The 18,783-nt window shown below is 33.1% G+C and overlaps 1 protein-coding gene across 50 annotated transcripts in view; it reads right to left on the bottom strand.

The window, feature by feature from the left end:
* Positions 1–18,783, bottom strand: part of RIMS2 (regulating synaptic membrane exocytosis 2) — a 698,117-nt gene that overhangs the window by 360,353 nt on the left and 318,981 nt on the right. For 49 of the 50 annotated variants that reach the window (XM_064384488.1, XM_064384526.1, XM_064384505.1 and 46 more), the window contains one exon: positions 4,460–5,385. In XM_064384488.1, the coding sequence (XP_064240558.1) occupies positions 4,460–5,385 (926 nt within the window). Of the gene's footprint in view, positions 1–4,459; positions 5,386–9,967; positions 10,244–18,783 lie in introns of those variants that run through there. The other variant, XM_064384495.1, reaches the window with a different exon arrangement.

The following is an 18,783-nucleotide window of genomic DNA, read 5'->3' as shown; positions in this document are numbered from 1 at the left end:
TGAAAAGTTCAGAATCTATTATACAAGATATTAATTCACCACTGAAAGTAATTTCTAGACCTTTCTCTGGATCTCAACATGAAACACCAGCATCAAGTAAGTCACAACATTCTAATGTTAAATGAGTAGCTTTAAAACATATTTGGCCATCATCTACAGAAAGAAATATATATTTTACATTGTAACAAAACAAAAGTTTATAGGACACAATTACCCTTACTCTGCATTTGACTTTGATATTTTTACTCTACTCTAGTCTCTCTTTAAAAAAAAATAATGGTTATGATCCTCTCAATTGGCTCTAAAAGTGAAGTGGGGAGGAGATCCAGTGAAGGGAATAAGGATGAGGGCAAGGGTTGGAGATGATGAACTTTGCCTCACAAGAGATATCTGGCAATGTCTGGGGATATTTTTGGCTTTCACAACTGTGATTATGGGTGCTACTGGCATCTAGTGGGGTAGAGGTCAGAGATGCTGTTAAATACCTTACAATGCATGAGATAGGGCAACAAAACAATTATCCAGGCTCAAATGTTAACAGTGCTGAGGTTGAGAAACCTGGTACAGACTACTCAGTAAGAAAATAATAGGTAAAATTACAAATCCAATATTACTTTTTAAAGTTATGAAAAAAATATTTTAAACTTTGGGAAGAAGGTTTAAAATATTTAAATTCAGAAATACTATGACATGTGCAATCTAAGACTTACCTCCTTCTATAACCCAAAGGCAAAAAAGAAAAAGAAAAAGACAAAATATCAATTTGCAATTTCCTAACCCAATACAAAGTATGGGAAAGTGATTAATGTAGTGTTATAAAAAGCAAACTATATCACATTGAGTTAAAAGATGATGATGAGTGTTATAAGAATATAGAGCATGCAAAATCAGTAAATATGACTAATGCTTCATTTCTCTGAAGTCCTGCAGTACCTGTTTAGTACGATTACCTTATATTGCTAGTTATTTTAGATTCTCAATTTCTAGGATAGAAAAAATGTGTTACTCCTTTCTACATTTTCCACTAGATCCAATCCAACACCTTGCAAATTCCAGGCACTGAAAGAGTTCTTGGCAGAAAAATAAGTAAATAGGTGTTCAGTATTTAGTGAGACACTGAATTACATCTTAACAAGTTAAGCATAGTCTTCTTAGTCTGAAAACAAGCCTCTTTCAATGTAGGAGAGATCTTGGAAGAGGTGAAACCAGCACAACCACATCTACATGAACACAATTATACTTTCATTTAAAACTCTTGAGAGTTGTCCTATAGAAGTCTTAACTATCACAGAACATTAAGTAATCCAAAAGTGATTTGAATACTGTATGATGAATATTGTGTATATATAGTCTCATTTAATCCTTACAATGACTGAACAATAAAGACACTATTATCCTGATTTACAGATTTATAGGTAAAGAAACCGACCTAGAGTGGTTAAAAAGATAGAAAAAAATCACATAGTTAGTGAAGAACACAACCAGGGTTTGATCATCCTCTTTTACTTCAAAATCGATACTCTTCCCATTAAACCTCTCTGGTTTTGTTACACAAATAATGGCTCAGTCATTCATGAATTATAATTAGCAGCATCATTTAACAGAACAAACTGGATGAAATGACATCTATGATAAATTTGAGTGCAATTCTGTATATTTAAAATAATTAAATCCATCTGAAGTGACAAGTGAGTAAGACACGAGCCAAAGCCACTAACACACCAATAAAGCTAAAGATAGAAGAAGAAAAAAACCAGATGATCCAAAAAGACAGCAGAGAAAAAAAATTAGGTAAAGTAAATTATAAACTTGCTGCTGATTGCCAAGGAATTTTATTATTTATAGACCAGAAAAGATTCTGCTACGTAGTAGAAGCTATGATATACTAGGATCTTGAAAAAAATTATTCTGCAATGATAATGTTGTCTGGTGCTATCTATACAGTATTGGTTAACACTTTAAAATTAGATAACTTGATGCAAATTTGCCTTGCATATTTTTGAAAGATTATGCACAAAACTGAAAAGAAACAGAAAAGTAAAGACAACGAGAAAGATACCTGAATTGTAAAAGACCTTCTTTGGAGTGGTTTAGCATAGGGATAACAAAGCAAAGTGGTAATTACTTTTTTAATTTGATTTTTTTAAATTATACTTTAAGTTCTGGGGTACATGTGCAGATCTTGTAGGATTGTTACATAAGTATACACATGCCATGGTGGTTTGCTGCCTTCATCCCCCCTTCACCTACATTAGGTATTTCTCTAATGCTATCCCTCCAGTTGGTTCTCATCAGAATGATGTCACTACATATAAAAATACAGAAAAAATGTTTAAAATCCATTAACAAACTTTCTTTAACTATTAGGAAAAATGTTCAAACATTAGCTAACTATCAAAGATGAATCACAATATTAGATACTTCTAAAGGTAATTTATTCCCAAATTAAATTGCCAATTTTCTATAAATAATAAAAAAATGCTACTTTAATAATGAAAAGTCAAGACATCATACAAATCAATCTCTTTCCCACAATATCCCAATGTCTTAACAGCTACAATTTCTCCTCGCTAAATTCAGTTATTGGGGAAATGTCAAACAGAAAGAGATGACTTCACTCAAATTTATTCCTACAAATTCAAATTAAAGTGTGGTTTTCTGCCAAATACCTGTTGACAGAAACTGTCGTCTGTGAAACAAATAATTAAATAAATGAGAAAGAGGACTATCTTTAAGAGGTTTCACTAGAAGTTCAAGTTCAGGAAGAATAAAGATGGGAGAGGCATTTTTTTTCTATATTTGATAAATCTTTTACTTTTGCTAATTTTTTTCAAATAGGATTTTAATTTAACTCATATATAGCTTTTTATTTATATGAGATTTTTATAATTGGTATTTTAGAATACTAAAACAAGGCATAAGTCCTGATAAGGATATCTATCACATATAAAAAAAGCTTTAAAGCACTGAATTGATACATTTCCAGGATTTTTACATTTTTATATGGTACAAGTGAAGGCATTACTTTAGCAAAGTGTAATAGAAATACCTACTAGATAGAATCAATCTAAACCAAACCACCAAAGATAACAAAACTATCCTTTTCTTATGTTTTAGTATCATCATATACTCTGGCAAATGTGAAAAATGACCAAACTAAAGATTATTAAATATACTTAAGGAAGTATTATAGTTTAGGGAAAATAATATTTCTATATACTCCATAATAAAACTAATTAAGATCTATAGTTGTTCTTTACAGAAATAATGGAAAAAAAATTACCAAAGATACAAGATATGGTTTCAAATAACCAAAGAAAAAAATACTAGATAAACATCAAAATAAGAAATGTATGTGGCAAATTACAGTTAAATGGGGAAAAATCCTAATATACAAAAAGCTCTTACAAATCAATAACAGAAAAACTAATACGCAGAGAAAGATAGTCAGAAGGAATTAAAGGAATAAACAGATAATTCACAGAAGATACCAAATGGAAATAAATATATAAAACATTCAACTTTACAAACAAATTCAAATTAAAATGAGAAAGAGATGGCATTTTTGTGGTTATTCAATGGGCAAATATTTGGTGCATTGAGACTGAAAGCTCAAGTACATCTGACAAGAGTAAAGCATGTTACAACCTTTTTGGAAAGCAGTTTGGTCATCTGAATTAAAGTTTAAAATGATCCCAAGTACAAATATATATTTTTAAAATACTCAAGGGATGCAGGCCAAAAAATTGTATAACTATAATAATATTTATATTGGTAAATTGACTATTTCTTTATTTGGCAATGCCCCAAATAAATAAATATTTAGTTTGTGGTATACTCTTACAATAGAATATTAGTGTAGCTATTTAAAATATATTTCTAAAAAACACCTAATGGCTTGAAAAAGACACTTACAATGTGATATCAATTGAAAACATCAGTATATAAAATTATACATAGCATGATATCAATTTTATAAATCTATAAACCATACATGTATAGAAAAATTAAGGAAAATACAAAAAAAGGTTAACAATGGTTATATGGGGGGAAAGAAATAGGGATAACTCGCATTTCATTTACATGCTTTGAAAACTTTTTCAGACGTTTGATAGTGAACATATTGTTACTTTCATAAGGAGACACAAAATATATATCTCATTTTAAAAACTTGTTAATGAATATTTTTGAAATATGCTGTCAAGAGATACAAGAAAACTTTCAGAAACAAAGCAAGAAAGCAAGTTTTAAAAATCAATAGAACATCATTCTGTTGTTCTTATACATGAACAACAGAAGATACTTTTCGTAACTTGAAATTCTCTTTACACATTCAATACCATTAAAAGACTTTTAAAATAAAGCTAGTAATGCCTATTAAATTTTCATTCAGAAATACAGCCTATTAAAAAATGTTTATCTAATCAATTACAGCAAATTGTATGATTAGAAAGCTTACCTTTTTCACTTACACTCTCACTTTCAATCTCAACATCATCACAACTTGTATATTCGGGTGTGGAAGCCAATTCCTCCTCTGAACTGCTCAACGAAACCTGGCGCATTTTACCTCCTTTCTTTGATTTATGAGGCTTTGGCGGTGGAGGTCTCACTGACTCTGACTGGTCTGAACTGAGAGAATCATTCCTTAACATTGTTTCCATTTTTTCCCGTTTTGTTTTTCTTACAGCAGAGCTAGGCTCTAAGTGGTGCTGTTTCCTTAGTGAGTCAGTACGCCTCAAGTCTGGTCTATCTATGGGTAGAGGACTCCTCCGTGGGGTAGGAGGACTATGGTTTGTGGTCCTTTGTGCATAAGAACTTGATCCCTGAGCCTCTCGAGTTCTTTCCATTGAATAAGAGCGCTGATTTTCCATGGCAGCTCTACGTTCAGATATAGATCTTTGCCTTGATGGTCGGTCCATCCTTAGCATAGAAATCCTGGAATCATCTAGGTCAGCATTTGCCAAAGAAACATCACTATGCCTTCTCTCATGCCGTGCTCGGGACACTTCAGCATGGATCCGCATTTGTTCTTCATAGGGTTGTGGCTTTACTGGATAACGGGCCAAATTCGGATCACTTCGGTAGCGTGCCTGATACTCTTCCTCTCTCCTTTGTCTTTCATATTCATCTCTGCTTTCCACATCCTCATCATCTACAATATATTCTTTGGAATGCCTATGACTTCTCCTGTTGGAGTCCCTATAACTTAAATGATCAGAGTCTTCATAAAACTGAGGTTCATATTGAGATCGCCTATCAGCATAATCTGATGGAGATCTAGGCATTGCGCTATCGGAAGTAGCATAGTGTGAATATTCCTCTCTTTCTTCCCTTTGGTCGTATCTTCTATTCTGATCTCTGGACACAGATGGACTTCCTTTCCTAAGTAACCAAAGGAAAAGAACAATGAGAAGAGAAAAAGTTTAACAATTTTACATTTCATTGATATGCTGGCAGGTTGATGGACAACTAAGTGGTCCTTTTGCCTTTTTAAAATTTCATTTTAAAGGCATACCATAACAATGATTTTAGTAGTATTCATTTTATTCAGTTCAAATAAGTATTTTGTTGTGGTTATTAAGTGCCTGAAACACTATATCTGGAATATGCTTATGCTCCAAAATTAGATAGCATGATATTCTGCTGCTATAAAATAACCTTTATTCTAATTTCCTTGCTTGACTTGCTACTATCCGCCAACTATTATTCAGAAGCTTAGAAAAATATTTCCTTCCATCCTCTCTAGACCTAACATATTGATATGAAAGTTATCTGAAAATGTAATGAAGCCAAACTGATTTGGCTCAAGAGTTGAAAAACTTTCTGACTAAAAACTAAGTGCTGGCTCTTAAAAATCATTTTTCATTCATCATCTGTCTAGATCATTCCTAGAACTGCTTCACTTAAATTTTCATTTTATCATTGTGTCTCCAACCCTTTTTTACTGAGCTACCTTAAGATAAGCAATTGAAATAAACCATAATTTATTTATTTAAAAAAATCCTAGAGATCAGAAAAAAACTGCTATTTTTGCTCCATCTTCATTTAGATTAAGGCCAGCTTGGTGATATTAACCTACACGGTCTTCACATCTGACTCCTCATATTTCCTTATAGTCTCAAAGGAAGAAACAGCTTATTACCTTCTCAATCTATCCTTCTAACACTGGTAAGCCTAGGGGACATTGCAATCACACATAATACTCTGTTAACAAAATATTCACACTAACCTTTTCTCTGGAATAAACTTAGGTAATATCAACTATTAGTCATAAAAAGCAATAGGATTAGAATCCTGAAGATAACAGAAAAGGTTTTAGAAAACTATTATGGGGATTTTGCCAGGACATGAACAGAAGATAATGAAAGAGTGAAGTCAGTTGAAGTTAAAGATGACTAAGATTCAACAGTTCAGTTGTGAATTTCTTAGTCAATGTTTTCTTGGCCCAAAGGCAAGAGCAGAGAAAGGATAGAGTGGAAAGACCCAACCTGGCAAAATCAGCACTCTTCTCTAATATCTCCCCTGGGTCACAGAATCCCTTTTCCCCTCATATTTGGAATACAGTCTACCAATCTATAAATTGGGTTCCCTAATGAAAATAGAAGTTACTCTAGGTTTTCCAGGAAGGAGGGGTTTTAATATAGGAACCAGAAGCTACACAACTGTTGAATGGACTGCAGGAACAAAGGCCAGGAAAGTTAATGCCTGAAGATGCAAAGACAAGGGTTCTTAAAATGGACATTAGAAAGCTGCTGTGAACGTCAAGAGTATATGGAAATCTGCCAGCAATTATCACAGCTGTGTACAGCATCAGAGTGGCCAATTAACAGGAGTTTGCCCAGGAGCCACTAAGACTTTCACATCTGCCCATCTGCTAGCCAATAATTAATGCTTGACAAGAATGGCTTCTGTATCTTCTCCGCCTTTCAAATCTCACATAAGTAGAAAGCCAGGATAATCTCTAACCGGGGACTATAGAGGAATGAATACTGTAGAAAGTGAAGAAATAAGTTTATTCCTTAAATATTTTATAATAAAGGAAGTGGATATGATATTTTTTAGCATTTACATTTATATATAAAACATTTAAGACTTAATTACAAATCCTTCAGATTACAGTTGTTACATAAAACCATAGACTCCTACAGTTTAAAATTTACAATGAAAGCATTTAAAAAATTTATAGCATTAACCTACACAACACCCTATGTTTTTGTGTATATGTGTGTGCACTATGCATCATTCATTTTATTTTTGTCATTATTTTATACATGTAACCAAAAAAAACACTCTAGCATGATAGTAGTCTATCATGAAAAGAACACTAGATTTAAGGAATCTGTAGTTCTTAGTCCTACTTTTGCAGTTCGCCAGTTATTTCAAACTAACCATTAAATCCTTAGGAGTGTGTGCTTTAAATTGAGAAACACAGATTTTACAATGGTAACTTATATGTTACTATCACAAACATCTATCAGGTAAGAAAAAAATGCCACACACTATCATATAAACTAGGAATACAGAATAATGATTAAGACACATCCCTTATTCTGGATGAATGATTCTAAAACCCTCTTCCATTTCTTAGGTAGTATGATCTTATAATATTGATACCACAACTTCATCAAGTTAATACGCCTCCATGAAAGCTTAATGCATTAAGGATTTCCCATAATATATTTAATGTCAAACTGAGTATTATAGGATAGAAGTAAAAAAAAAAAAAAAGGAACACTTAATTCCTATCTTTAGGAATTAACATGAATTTTTGAAAGTAAGTAAAGTATAAAGTGAATATAGTAAGTCTTTATAATAAGGGATTATTGATAAATAGGAATATTTACTTCCCATTATGGAATTCAGTTCCAAGAGAAACGCTATTAATAATTAGTCCCTAGTAAGCCATCTAAGTGCTTTTTAAAAATCATACCTCAGGAAAGTAGAATTCAGTATTGAATTCAGTAATCACATTGTTCTAGAGATTATGAAATTTGCCAGAAACATGTTAATCATACTGTATATGTTGATTTGTACTGGATTTAAGACTATAACCACTATAAAAATAGAACAGTGGTTATAATCTGAAATTGGGATGACTATTCTCACTATTACACAACTTAGGTTTTCGGAAATACACTTTAAGGTATAGTACTTTACAGTACGTTAACACTATGCCAGAAACAAGGCAAGATTTCGTTCTAACAATACACATATCAAACAATGAAGAACCTGAAATCAATTACTTCAAAATAATAAACATTCTATCAAACAACCTTTACCAACTATAAAATGAATTACTTCAGATATATTGTTCTTTAAATTTTAAACTACTATATTTCATATATACTATATTCCTTTAAAGAACTAAAGAAAATCACTGAAAATTCAAGTACTTGTCTCTAGTCCATATCTTTGCTACTGGCCTTTATAAACAAGCCTTAGCATTCATTATCACCAGGTAGAAAGTATTTAATAGGGAAAAAAACATCATTGACAATTTATACCCTTCTCTAAAGAATCATAAGGCATTTAGCACTATTTAATTCATCTGTTATAATTTAAAGGAAAAAGAATGATTCATCTTAGATTTTTACATCTCACTTAATCCTTCAAAGATCTTGAGAAGTTAAGAGGCAGAACCCAAAAGTATGCCTTTCTTTAGAATAAAATGTATTTATGACATCATATAGTACCTTAAATCTTTACTCTTATGCAATCTATTAATCCCTATTTCCGTTATAACAATATCAGTATATATTTATATTCACTTTATATTTACCTAAAATCAATTCACTTTAGTTCTCTATATTGCCACCTGTGGTGTTAGAATTGGTTTCTCTGACACCATAGTATTCTGTTCTTAATTAGAACTGGTTTATAGAAAACTACATTTTAAACGTCCTAAAGCTACTATAATAAGTATTATTTCTATTCCTTGCTTACAATTGTTTTGTCATGTGGACTAACTATTTAATCTATTTCTAAATATTGTAGCTTGTATAACACATCCGATATTTCATTATAAATGTTATTCTAATTTCCCAAAATAGTTTGCATAGGAAATCCTACCAATTAGACTTCTTAAAATTCCATGTCCAAAAATCATACTGACTGATGGGAAAACTCCAAAGAAGCTTCTTTCCCAATTAAAATCACTTCCAGATTTCCCAAAGGCATCCAGGGTTTACATGTCATAAATTAATTCATCATGTTTTTCCCATAACTTCCATTTTAATATTTATAGGCTTTACCATCTGATGTTATTTGTGTTACTAATATCACCTGTACTACTGACCATATTGATAAAATAATAATCAAATCTCTGAAAATATAGTCTAATGAACATTTGAAAACATTTATAAACAGTGAAAGATTACATGGAAACTTACATTGTAATATTCACATATTTTAACTCAACTGAAGAAATATATAATTTTTAAAAATTATGACAAAACTAGACATACAGTACAGAATTTGAAGATTTACTAATTTTTGTAAATTCAAATTTTATATTATATTAAATACCACCTATATGAAAATTTCTGACTCATAAGCATTATTAGTAGAGATCATTAAAAAATTATTACTTTATAAATAAAAGGATGTAAATCACACTTGAAAAATCAATAATCTGAAAGAAAAAACCTACATGTTTTTAAAAATCTTTATAAAGCATGGATATTGCTAAATAAACTAATATAATACTTCATGAATACAATTACCCTATGCTAACTAACCATATAGTTTAAACATAACATTGCTAAAATTTGAAGCTGTTAAAACACATTAAATCAAGGATTTAACAGAAGTATATGATCCTGTAAAACATGAAAAACAAAGGTCCATTTCTATAATCCCTACAAAAAGCTTTTCGTAAATCAAATAATTTCTATTTATCAAAAAACATAAAATATATAAATTTTACATACCACAATTAATATATAATATATTTTAATTATTTTACCTTTTGTTCAACCAATGCACATCTGTCGAGCATGAATCATCATGTTGACAAAAATACATCAACAGTGTGCCAGGCAGTGCTTTCATTTAATCCTTCTAGCTCTGGCAAAATCATAGGAGCCATCCTTAATCAGATAATTTGAAAGTCTCTACTTGTTTGTAATCATTTTATTTCAAAACTCAGTTACTAAAAAGTTACACAAAAACAGAATCACTAGAGTCCTCTAGTGATGAATCTGTTAAGAAAAAGGTTATTCTTTAATGCTGTTACTATGTGGCTGTATATAGCTCCAGGTCAAGTAAGAATGTACCCTGTAAGGAGGATTATGGTACTTAGCTGATTAGTGCCTCACAATACTGAACACAAAATGCAAACTACATCCAAGGCATTTCTGGGCACTATGCTTAAAACTGGTGGACTTAAAATTTACAAATCACATTCTCCTATATGAATTGCAGTATTTCTAAAATAACAAGTTTATGTGCTTGTTATTGATAATTGTGCTGCTTAAGCTTTCACCACAAAATGTATAGTAATGGTTTAACAGGCCTATTCTGTAACTTCTTTTCAATTATTCAATAACAAGTGAAAGGTGCAGGAAGCAGCAGTTTTTGTAGAAATTTAATAAAAAGTAATGTGCTCTATGAACTAAGAAGTTGGTTAGACACTAAGTTTAAATCAAATTTTGCTCATTTTAATTTATAAATTAACATCGCAATGCTCATTCAGTGATTTAAAAAATTTAAAAATAATGCCATAGATTCCTTCCTAGCAAAAGCCAATTATCTGTATATTAGTACGACAACTTTGAGAGTCATAGTTAAATGACTCCAAATAATTTTACATAAAACTGAGAAAAGGCCAGTGTTAGATGAGTAGAAAAAGATTAAAAAGTACTGTCCTGCTTTTAGGTCTCACACATAGCAAGTTTAAATGACGGTCTAGGAATATATGGTAGCACCACTCAACCATTTGTATAGGTATTCACCTCTATAACTTTATTTTAGAATTGAGTGTAGATCTTGAAAAGATTATGGGGAAATGTGGAAAAAGAATGTGATTTTTTACCTCTCAGATGTCTAATAAAGACTGGTAGATTATTCAAAGAGAAAGGCAACAAAAATTCAAAATAATTCATTTTCATAGGAATGAATTCAATAATAAATTTCAGCAATACAGACCCCACAGTTCACATCAAACCGAAAAATATCCATTTTTTCACAGCTTATTCTTATTCTTTCTTCCTTTCCTTTTTTTCTTTTTTTCTTTTTTTTTTTTTTAATTAGAGTCTTGCACTGTCACCCAGGCTGGAGTGCAATGGTATAATCTTGGCTCACTGCAACCTCCGTCTGCTGGGTTCAAGTAATTCTCCTGCCTCAGCCTCCTGAGTAGTGGGCACTTCAGGTGCACACCACCTCGTCTAGCTAATTTTTTGTATTTTTAGTGAGACGGGGTTTCACCATGTTAGCCAGAGGCCTCAATCTCCTGACCTCATGATCTGCCCACCTTGGCCTCCCAAAGTGCTGGGATTACAAGTGAGAGCCACCACACCTGGCCTATTTTTATTCTTTCAAGCTGATGAGAAAATTTCAGAAACATTACAGTTAATAGCAATTCTTCTTCCATCTTACTTTTCCTTCCATTCACTTTTACCTCCTCAGTGAGTTCTCTTGGTGGTGTTCCTCCAACTGTAAGGCACACTCTGCTGCCAGTGCCCTTCTCTATCAATCATCTTGTTTCTAGCTACTCTTATTCATCTACCTCAGACTTTCATTTGTATCACCTTTAATATCACTACTGCCTTTCCTTCACTCTCTATTGATATTTCTAGGGCTCCAATTTCCTTCTCCCTTTCTCTTCAGAATGTTTATCTCCTTTTAGGCCCATTTTCCCCATTTTAAACTCTTTAATCTTACATGTTTTCTTTTGTTTATTCCTTTTGTAACTACTTCCCATGTGTCCAAATTTTTGAGGACTCAAATAAGGATCTAAAAGATTTTCACATAATCTTAATATCCAATTAAGATTGTCAAAAATATTTAAGACCATCATATTTTAAATACAAGTTGAAAATATTGTCATGAATAAAATAAAACAAAAATTAATTTAACTGGCATCTGATTCATAGAATCTTCTTATTGTTTTGTACTTTAAGATCCAATTGTAAGATTACAATTCTATGAATCAGATCGAGGCCTATGAAAAAGATTCTATGAATCAGATGCCAGTTAAATTAATTTTTGTTTTATTTTATTCATGACAATATTTTCAACTTGTATTTAAAAGCTGAAGGCCTTAAGTATTCAAATCTCTAGAAAATGGTGCACAATTGATGACCCCCTACAAGGGATCAATAATGAGTAGTGAGATTGAATCAGCAATAAAAAATCTTAAAACAGGACAGGGCGTGGTGGCTCATGCCTGCAATCCCAGCACTTTGGGAGGCTGAGGCGGGTGGATCACCTGAGGTGGGGAGTTTGAGACCAGCCTGACCAACATGGAGAAACCTCATCTCTATTAAAAACACAAAATTAGCCAGGCATGGTAGTGCAAGCCTGTAATCCCAGCTACTTGGGAAGCTGAAGGAGGAGAATCACTTGAATCCAGTAGGTGAAAATTGCGGTGAGCTGAGATCATGCCATTGCACTCCAGCCTGGGCAACAAGAGTGAAACTCCATCTCAAAAAAAAGAAAGAAAAAATCTTCAAACAAAAAAAAAGCTCAAGACCAGATGAATTAACACATGAAATCTACTAAACATTCAAAGAAGATCTGGTACCAATACTACTGAAACCATCAAAAGATTAAGAAGGAGGGAATCCTCCCTGACTCATGTTATGAAACCAGTAACACTGATATCAGAGCCAGGAAAGGACACAACAAAAAGAATGAGCCAGAGATCAATATCTCTGATGAACTGAGATGCAAAAATCCTCAAAAATACTAGCAAACCAAATCCAATAACCTATCAAAAAGATAATTCACCACAATCAAGTGGGTTTTATTCCAGGCACCCAAGGATGATTCAACATACAGAAGTCAACAAATGTGATTCGCCACACATAAAGTACCTAGGAATATGCTTCACCAAGAAAGTTGCATTAGTTTGTTCTCACACTGCTATAAAGAAATACCCAACACTGGGTAATTTAAAAAGGAAAGAGGCTTACAGTTCTGCATGGCTGGGGAGGCCTTGGGAAATTTACAATCGTGGCAGAAGGAGAAGGAGAGATATGTCTTACATGGCAGCATGCAAGAGTGAATGTGTGTCAGTACAGAAAAAAAACTACCATTTATAAAACCATAAATTCTTGTAAGAATTCACTCACTACCGAGAGAACAGCATAGGAGAAACTACCCCCATAAATCCAATCAGAGAACCAACAGGTCTCTCCCTACACACTCCGGGATTACAATTCAAGATGACATTTGGGTGGGGACACAAAGCCTAACCGTATCAGAGGTGAAAGATCTCTGCAAGGAGAACAACAAAACAATGATGAAAGAAATTGTAGATGACACAAACAAATGGAAAAACATCTCATGCTCATGAATTGGAAGAATCAATATCATTAAAATGATCATACTGTTAAAAGCAATCTACAGACTCAACACAATTCTTATTAAAGTATCAGCATCATTTTTTGCAGAATTAAAAAAGATAATCCTAACGTTCATATAGAACCAAAAAACAAGCCAGAATAGCCAAAGTAATTCTAAGCAACATGAACAAAGCTACAGGCATCACATTACCTGACTTCAAATTTAAGGCTACAGTAAATAAAACAGAATGGTATTTATATAAATGTAGACATATAGACCAATGGAACAGAATAGATAACCTAGAAATAAAGCCAAATACCTATAACTAACAAAACATGCACTGAGCAGCAGAGTAAACAGACAACTGACAAAGTGGGAGAAAATCTTCACAATCTATACATCTGACAAATGACTAATATCCAGAATCTACAAGGAACTCAAACAAATTAGCAAACAAACAAAAAAACCAATCCCATCAAAAAGTGGGCTAAGAACATGAATAGACAATTCTCAAAAGAAGATATAGGAATGGCCAACAAACATATGAAAAAATGCTCAATATCACTAATTATCAGGGAAATGCAAATCGAAACCACAATGGGATGCCACCTTACTCCTGCAAGAATGGCCATAATCAAAAAATCAAAAAATAGTAGATGTTGGCACGAATACAGTGAAAAGAGAACACTTCTACAGTGCTGGTGGGAATGTAAACTAGTACAACCACTATGGAAAACAAGAGATTCCTTAAAGGACTAAAAGTAGAGCTGCCATTTGATCCAGCAATCTCACTACTGGGTATCTACTCAAGGGAAAAGAAGTCAAGATACGTAAAAGATACTTGCACATGCATGTTTATAGCAGCATAATTCACAATTGCAAAAATATGGAACCAGCCCAAATGCCCATCAACCAATAAGTGGATGATGAAACTGTGAGAGAGATGTGTGTTATGAATACTACTCATATGTAAAAAGAAACATAACATTGGCATTTGTGGCAACCTGAATGGGATTAGAGACCCTTATTCTAAGTGAAGGAACTCAGGAATGAAAAATCAAACATCGTATGTTTTCACTCATAAGTGGGATCTAAGCTATGAGGATAAAAGGCGTAAGAATGATGGACTTTGAGGACTCATGGGGAAAGGGTGGGAAGAGGTTGAGGGATAAAAAGTTACAAATTGGGTTCAGTGTATACTGCTTGGGTGATGGGTACACCACAATCTCACAAATCACCACTAAACAACTTACTCATGGAACCAAACACCACCTGTTCCCCAGAAACCTATGGAAACAAAAAATTCTTTTAAGAAGTGGACCACCCTACTTTTTCATAGGGTGTTTTTAAAAATATAAGTCTGGATTTAAAAAAAAAAAAACCTACACTGGAGAAGGGACACCCTGTTCAATAAATGGTACTTGGAAAATTGGATAGCCACATTCAGAATAATAAAACTGGATCCCTATCTCTCACCATCGTCAAAAATTAACTCAAGATGGATTAAAGACTTAACTATATGATCTAAAACCATAAAAATTCTAGAAGAAAACTTATGAAAAACTCTTCTGGACATTGACTTGGCAAATAATTTATGACTAAGATCCCAAAAGCAAATGCAACAGAAGCAAAAATAAATAAGACTTAATTAAACTAAAAAGCTTCTGCACAGCAAAAGAAATAATCAACAGAGCAAATAGACAACCTGGAGAACTGGAGAAAATATTCACAAACTGTACATCAACAAAGGACGAATATCCAGATTCTATAAGGAAGTCAAATCAGCAAAAAAAAAAAAACCCCAAAAACAAAAACAACCCCACTAAAATTAGTAGACAAACATTTCTCAAAAGAAAATATACAAATTGCCAACAAATATGAAAAAGTGCTTAACATCTCTAATCATAAGGAAAATGCAAATTAAAATCACAGTGAGATACCACCTTACCCCAGTCAAGAATGGCCATTACTAAAAAGTCATAAAACAATAGATGTTGGCGTGAATGTGCTGAAAATGGAATGCTTATATGCCACTGGTGGAAATGTAAATTAGTATAGCTTCTATGGAAAACAGTATAGAGATTTCTCAAAGAACTAAAAGTAGATCTACCATTCAATTCAGCAAACCCACTACTGAGAGTATCCATCCAAAGGAAAAGAAGTCATTACATTGAAAAGACACCTGCACATGTTTGTTTATCACAGCACAATTTACAATGGCAAAGATGAGAAATCAACATAAGTGTCCATCATCTTATGAGTGGATAAAGAAAATGTGGTACATATATACCATGGAATACTATTCAGCAATAAAAAATAATGAAATCATCTCCTTTGCAGCAACTTGGATGGAAATGGAGGCCATTATCCTACATGAAGTAACTCAGGAATGGAAAAACAAATATTGTAAGTTCTTACTCATAAGTGGGAGCTAAGCCATGGGCATAAAAGGTACACAGAGTGGTATAATGAACATTGGAGATTCAGAATAGGGTAGAGTAAGATGGCAGTGAGAGATAAAAAAATCACCTATTGGGTACAATATACACTATCTGGGGGAAAGGTACACTAAGAGCTCAGGCTTCATTACTACACAATTCATCATGTAACCAAAAACTACTTGTACCCCTAAAGCTATAGAAATTTTTTAAAAATGTAATCTCTTTTAAATAATTCTGCTCTTTACTTGAAGTAAATCTCTCTTCAATAAAGCTCTCGTATCTTCTTGCCAGCTTCTTTCTCAACACTCCTATAGAAATTTCCTGGGCCAGTGATGCATTAGAGCCAGCAAAAAAATGAAATAACAAACAAACAAAACAGTGTGGTGCTTGCTGGAGCTAGGCCCCAAATAAGATGAGGAGGCAGATATAACCAAAGACTCCGGTGAGGCTGAGCCTTGTGAAAGAAGGTTATTAAATTTCAACAAGTGTTTCTATGTGATTTGATCAAATTTTAAACATGGTGTTCTTTTTAAAACACCACATTAAAAGAGGGATATCAACTAAGAGGTATGTCTGAGACCATGAGGGTAATGAGTCACTAGATTAGACAACACAGAATTTTCTTTTAAATGTGGACATGTTTTTAACATAATTTTTCCAGAAAAATTGTGTTTTTATCACTTTCATAGAAAAGTTTCTTTAGCAATTTTAAAAGTAACAGAAAATCATTTTACACTGCGAAATAACTTGTTTAACCTTTAATTTATGTCTATTCTCTAAAAATGTATTAGATTACAAGCTAAAAGTAGGTGAATTTTAGGGTTACTTAGAGTTTTCTGAATGAAGAAAATGGGAAATGTAGTCTAGAAGCAACTGTAATAAATATCTGTTATTGGCTTTCTGTCATCTATTTTTCTTTCTTCTTGAAATGGAAGGAATGTCTCATACATTCTAAGCCTTGTGGTTTTGATTAAACTGGCCTCAACTGCTGCAGGGGTGAGCCATGATTAGCCGATCTAATCAGAATGTACCATTCCTGTTCAAAATGACTAGCACAATGACCTAAGCTGGTCCAATCACAGTGCCTCTTAAGGACACTGGTCTGATAGTACTGAGACACAGACTTATTATTTCATGATTCAGAATTCACTTAACTCTCACAGCTACTAGAAGACAATTTAAGGGCATAAGTCAAGAGCCTTCCCCAAATGGAGTCAATATCCACAAAGTGACAGTTAAAAATACAAATAAAGAAATTAGGTTCTGAGTCACTTTATAAGAGATTCAGGATCAATCCCCACCTGAATCACCTCTTGTACTTCTGAAGTTTCAATGAGGTAAACAAATAAATTATCTTTAATTTTAAAGCCAGCCTCATCTGGGGTTTCTATTACTCGAAACTAAACTTTTCTTTGCTGACACAGAATCCGTGATATAGACAGACCCTAAAATCTGTTTTTAGCTTTCTCATCAGCTGTCATGACACTTCTGAGCTCTGTTTCTATGAAAATCATTTTTTTCTTTGTGAAATGTAGGCACTCTAGCACCTTTATATATGCTGTAGTCATACGGTTTCTTTAAAGTATTCCCAGTTTTACAGCAAAAATAGTCAATGAGATGAAAATCTTTCCTGAAATTAAAATTCAAAAGATTACATATTTAATATTAAATTTTACATAACAATTCTGATGTTGGGCTTGGTCTCTTTAAGGCTAGAAAGAGATAACAACAAACCACATTCAACATGTTTCAAGCAATAGCAACAAGCTGCTTTTTAAAAGTAATTCTCAGTAAACTATTCCTTGGCTAACTACTAACCTAACTCAGAAACAGAAAAAAGAGGTAGGTGACACATGAAATATTACCTCTATTACTGACAAAAGAGAAATTGTAGAATTAGTCTCCATGTTAAAAAGTGGGATTCCTAATACAAAAATTCAGAATCATACAGACACACCTACCCAGGCACAGACTATATTGGTCTGAGACTATTTTACAGTCTGTTTCTATAAAACTTGTGGCAGGAGCAGGAAAGAATGTGTGCTCTCTGTGAGCAGCTTGTTCCCAAGAGAAAGAGGAAAGACAAAGAAATTGCTTCTTATGCTCACTTCCCTATTTCAAGGGGTAGAATAGAAGAGGGAGTAAGAGGAAGCCAGGAATATTTTTTAAAGCGGCTCCAACCATGAGGGAGGAAATATAGGAGTAAAAACGGAGGATATCCTATCTACCAAAACATTTTAAGTCTAGAATTATGTTCAGTTAAAGCAGCTCTAGTAAACCCAGAGCTTCATGATTTAAGGTTCAAATAATACTTTTCTTAAACTAAAAGTTGTCAAGATAGCAATAAGAATTAATAGCTTTATAAAATCCATGAGGTTGAACTAGAACCAAAGGCAAAGAGAACGTGACAAATATAGTTGATTGCCTACTGAATATCTAATCTCTCTACTTTCTTATAAATAGAATCCAAATTTTATTCAGGGCAGCAGTGTGCTTGGTCTATCAAATTTCTTTTCTAGGTGCTCTCGTAGCTATGATTCAGGCGAGTAAGATTTAGATAGAAGTTTATTAGGTACAGCTTCTACAAAGCTACTTATTCTTAATGAAAAGACATAGGCCCAACTGGCCTACACCTTTCATACTTTGTTCTTCCAACTTCTTAACTGTAATGTGCTCCTGCTGCCTGTAACACAATAACCCTCTTTTAACCTTGAGTTTGAGAGCCACATGTTGTAGTAGCAGGGCATTAAGCAAGAGGAACATAGGTCTCTGTTAACTTCCTTGAGCAGTAGTATCATCCTTGAGCTGTCTACCTCCATACTTCTTTTAACAT

This window comes from Aotus nancymaae, unplaced genomic scaffold, assembly GCF_030222135.1.
Source record: "Aotus nancymaae isolate 86718 unplaced genomic scaffold, 86718_ANA_hifiasm-v0.15.2.pri h1tg000036l, whole genome shotgun sequence".
Lineage (NCBI taxonomy): Eukaryota > Metazoa > Chordata > Mammalia > Primates > Aotidae > Aotus > Aotus nancymaae.
The sequence above is the reverse complement of the archived record's forward strand: the minus strand, read 5'-3'. Positions and strand labels throughout refer to the sequence as shown.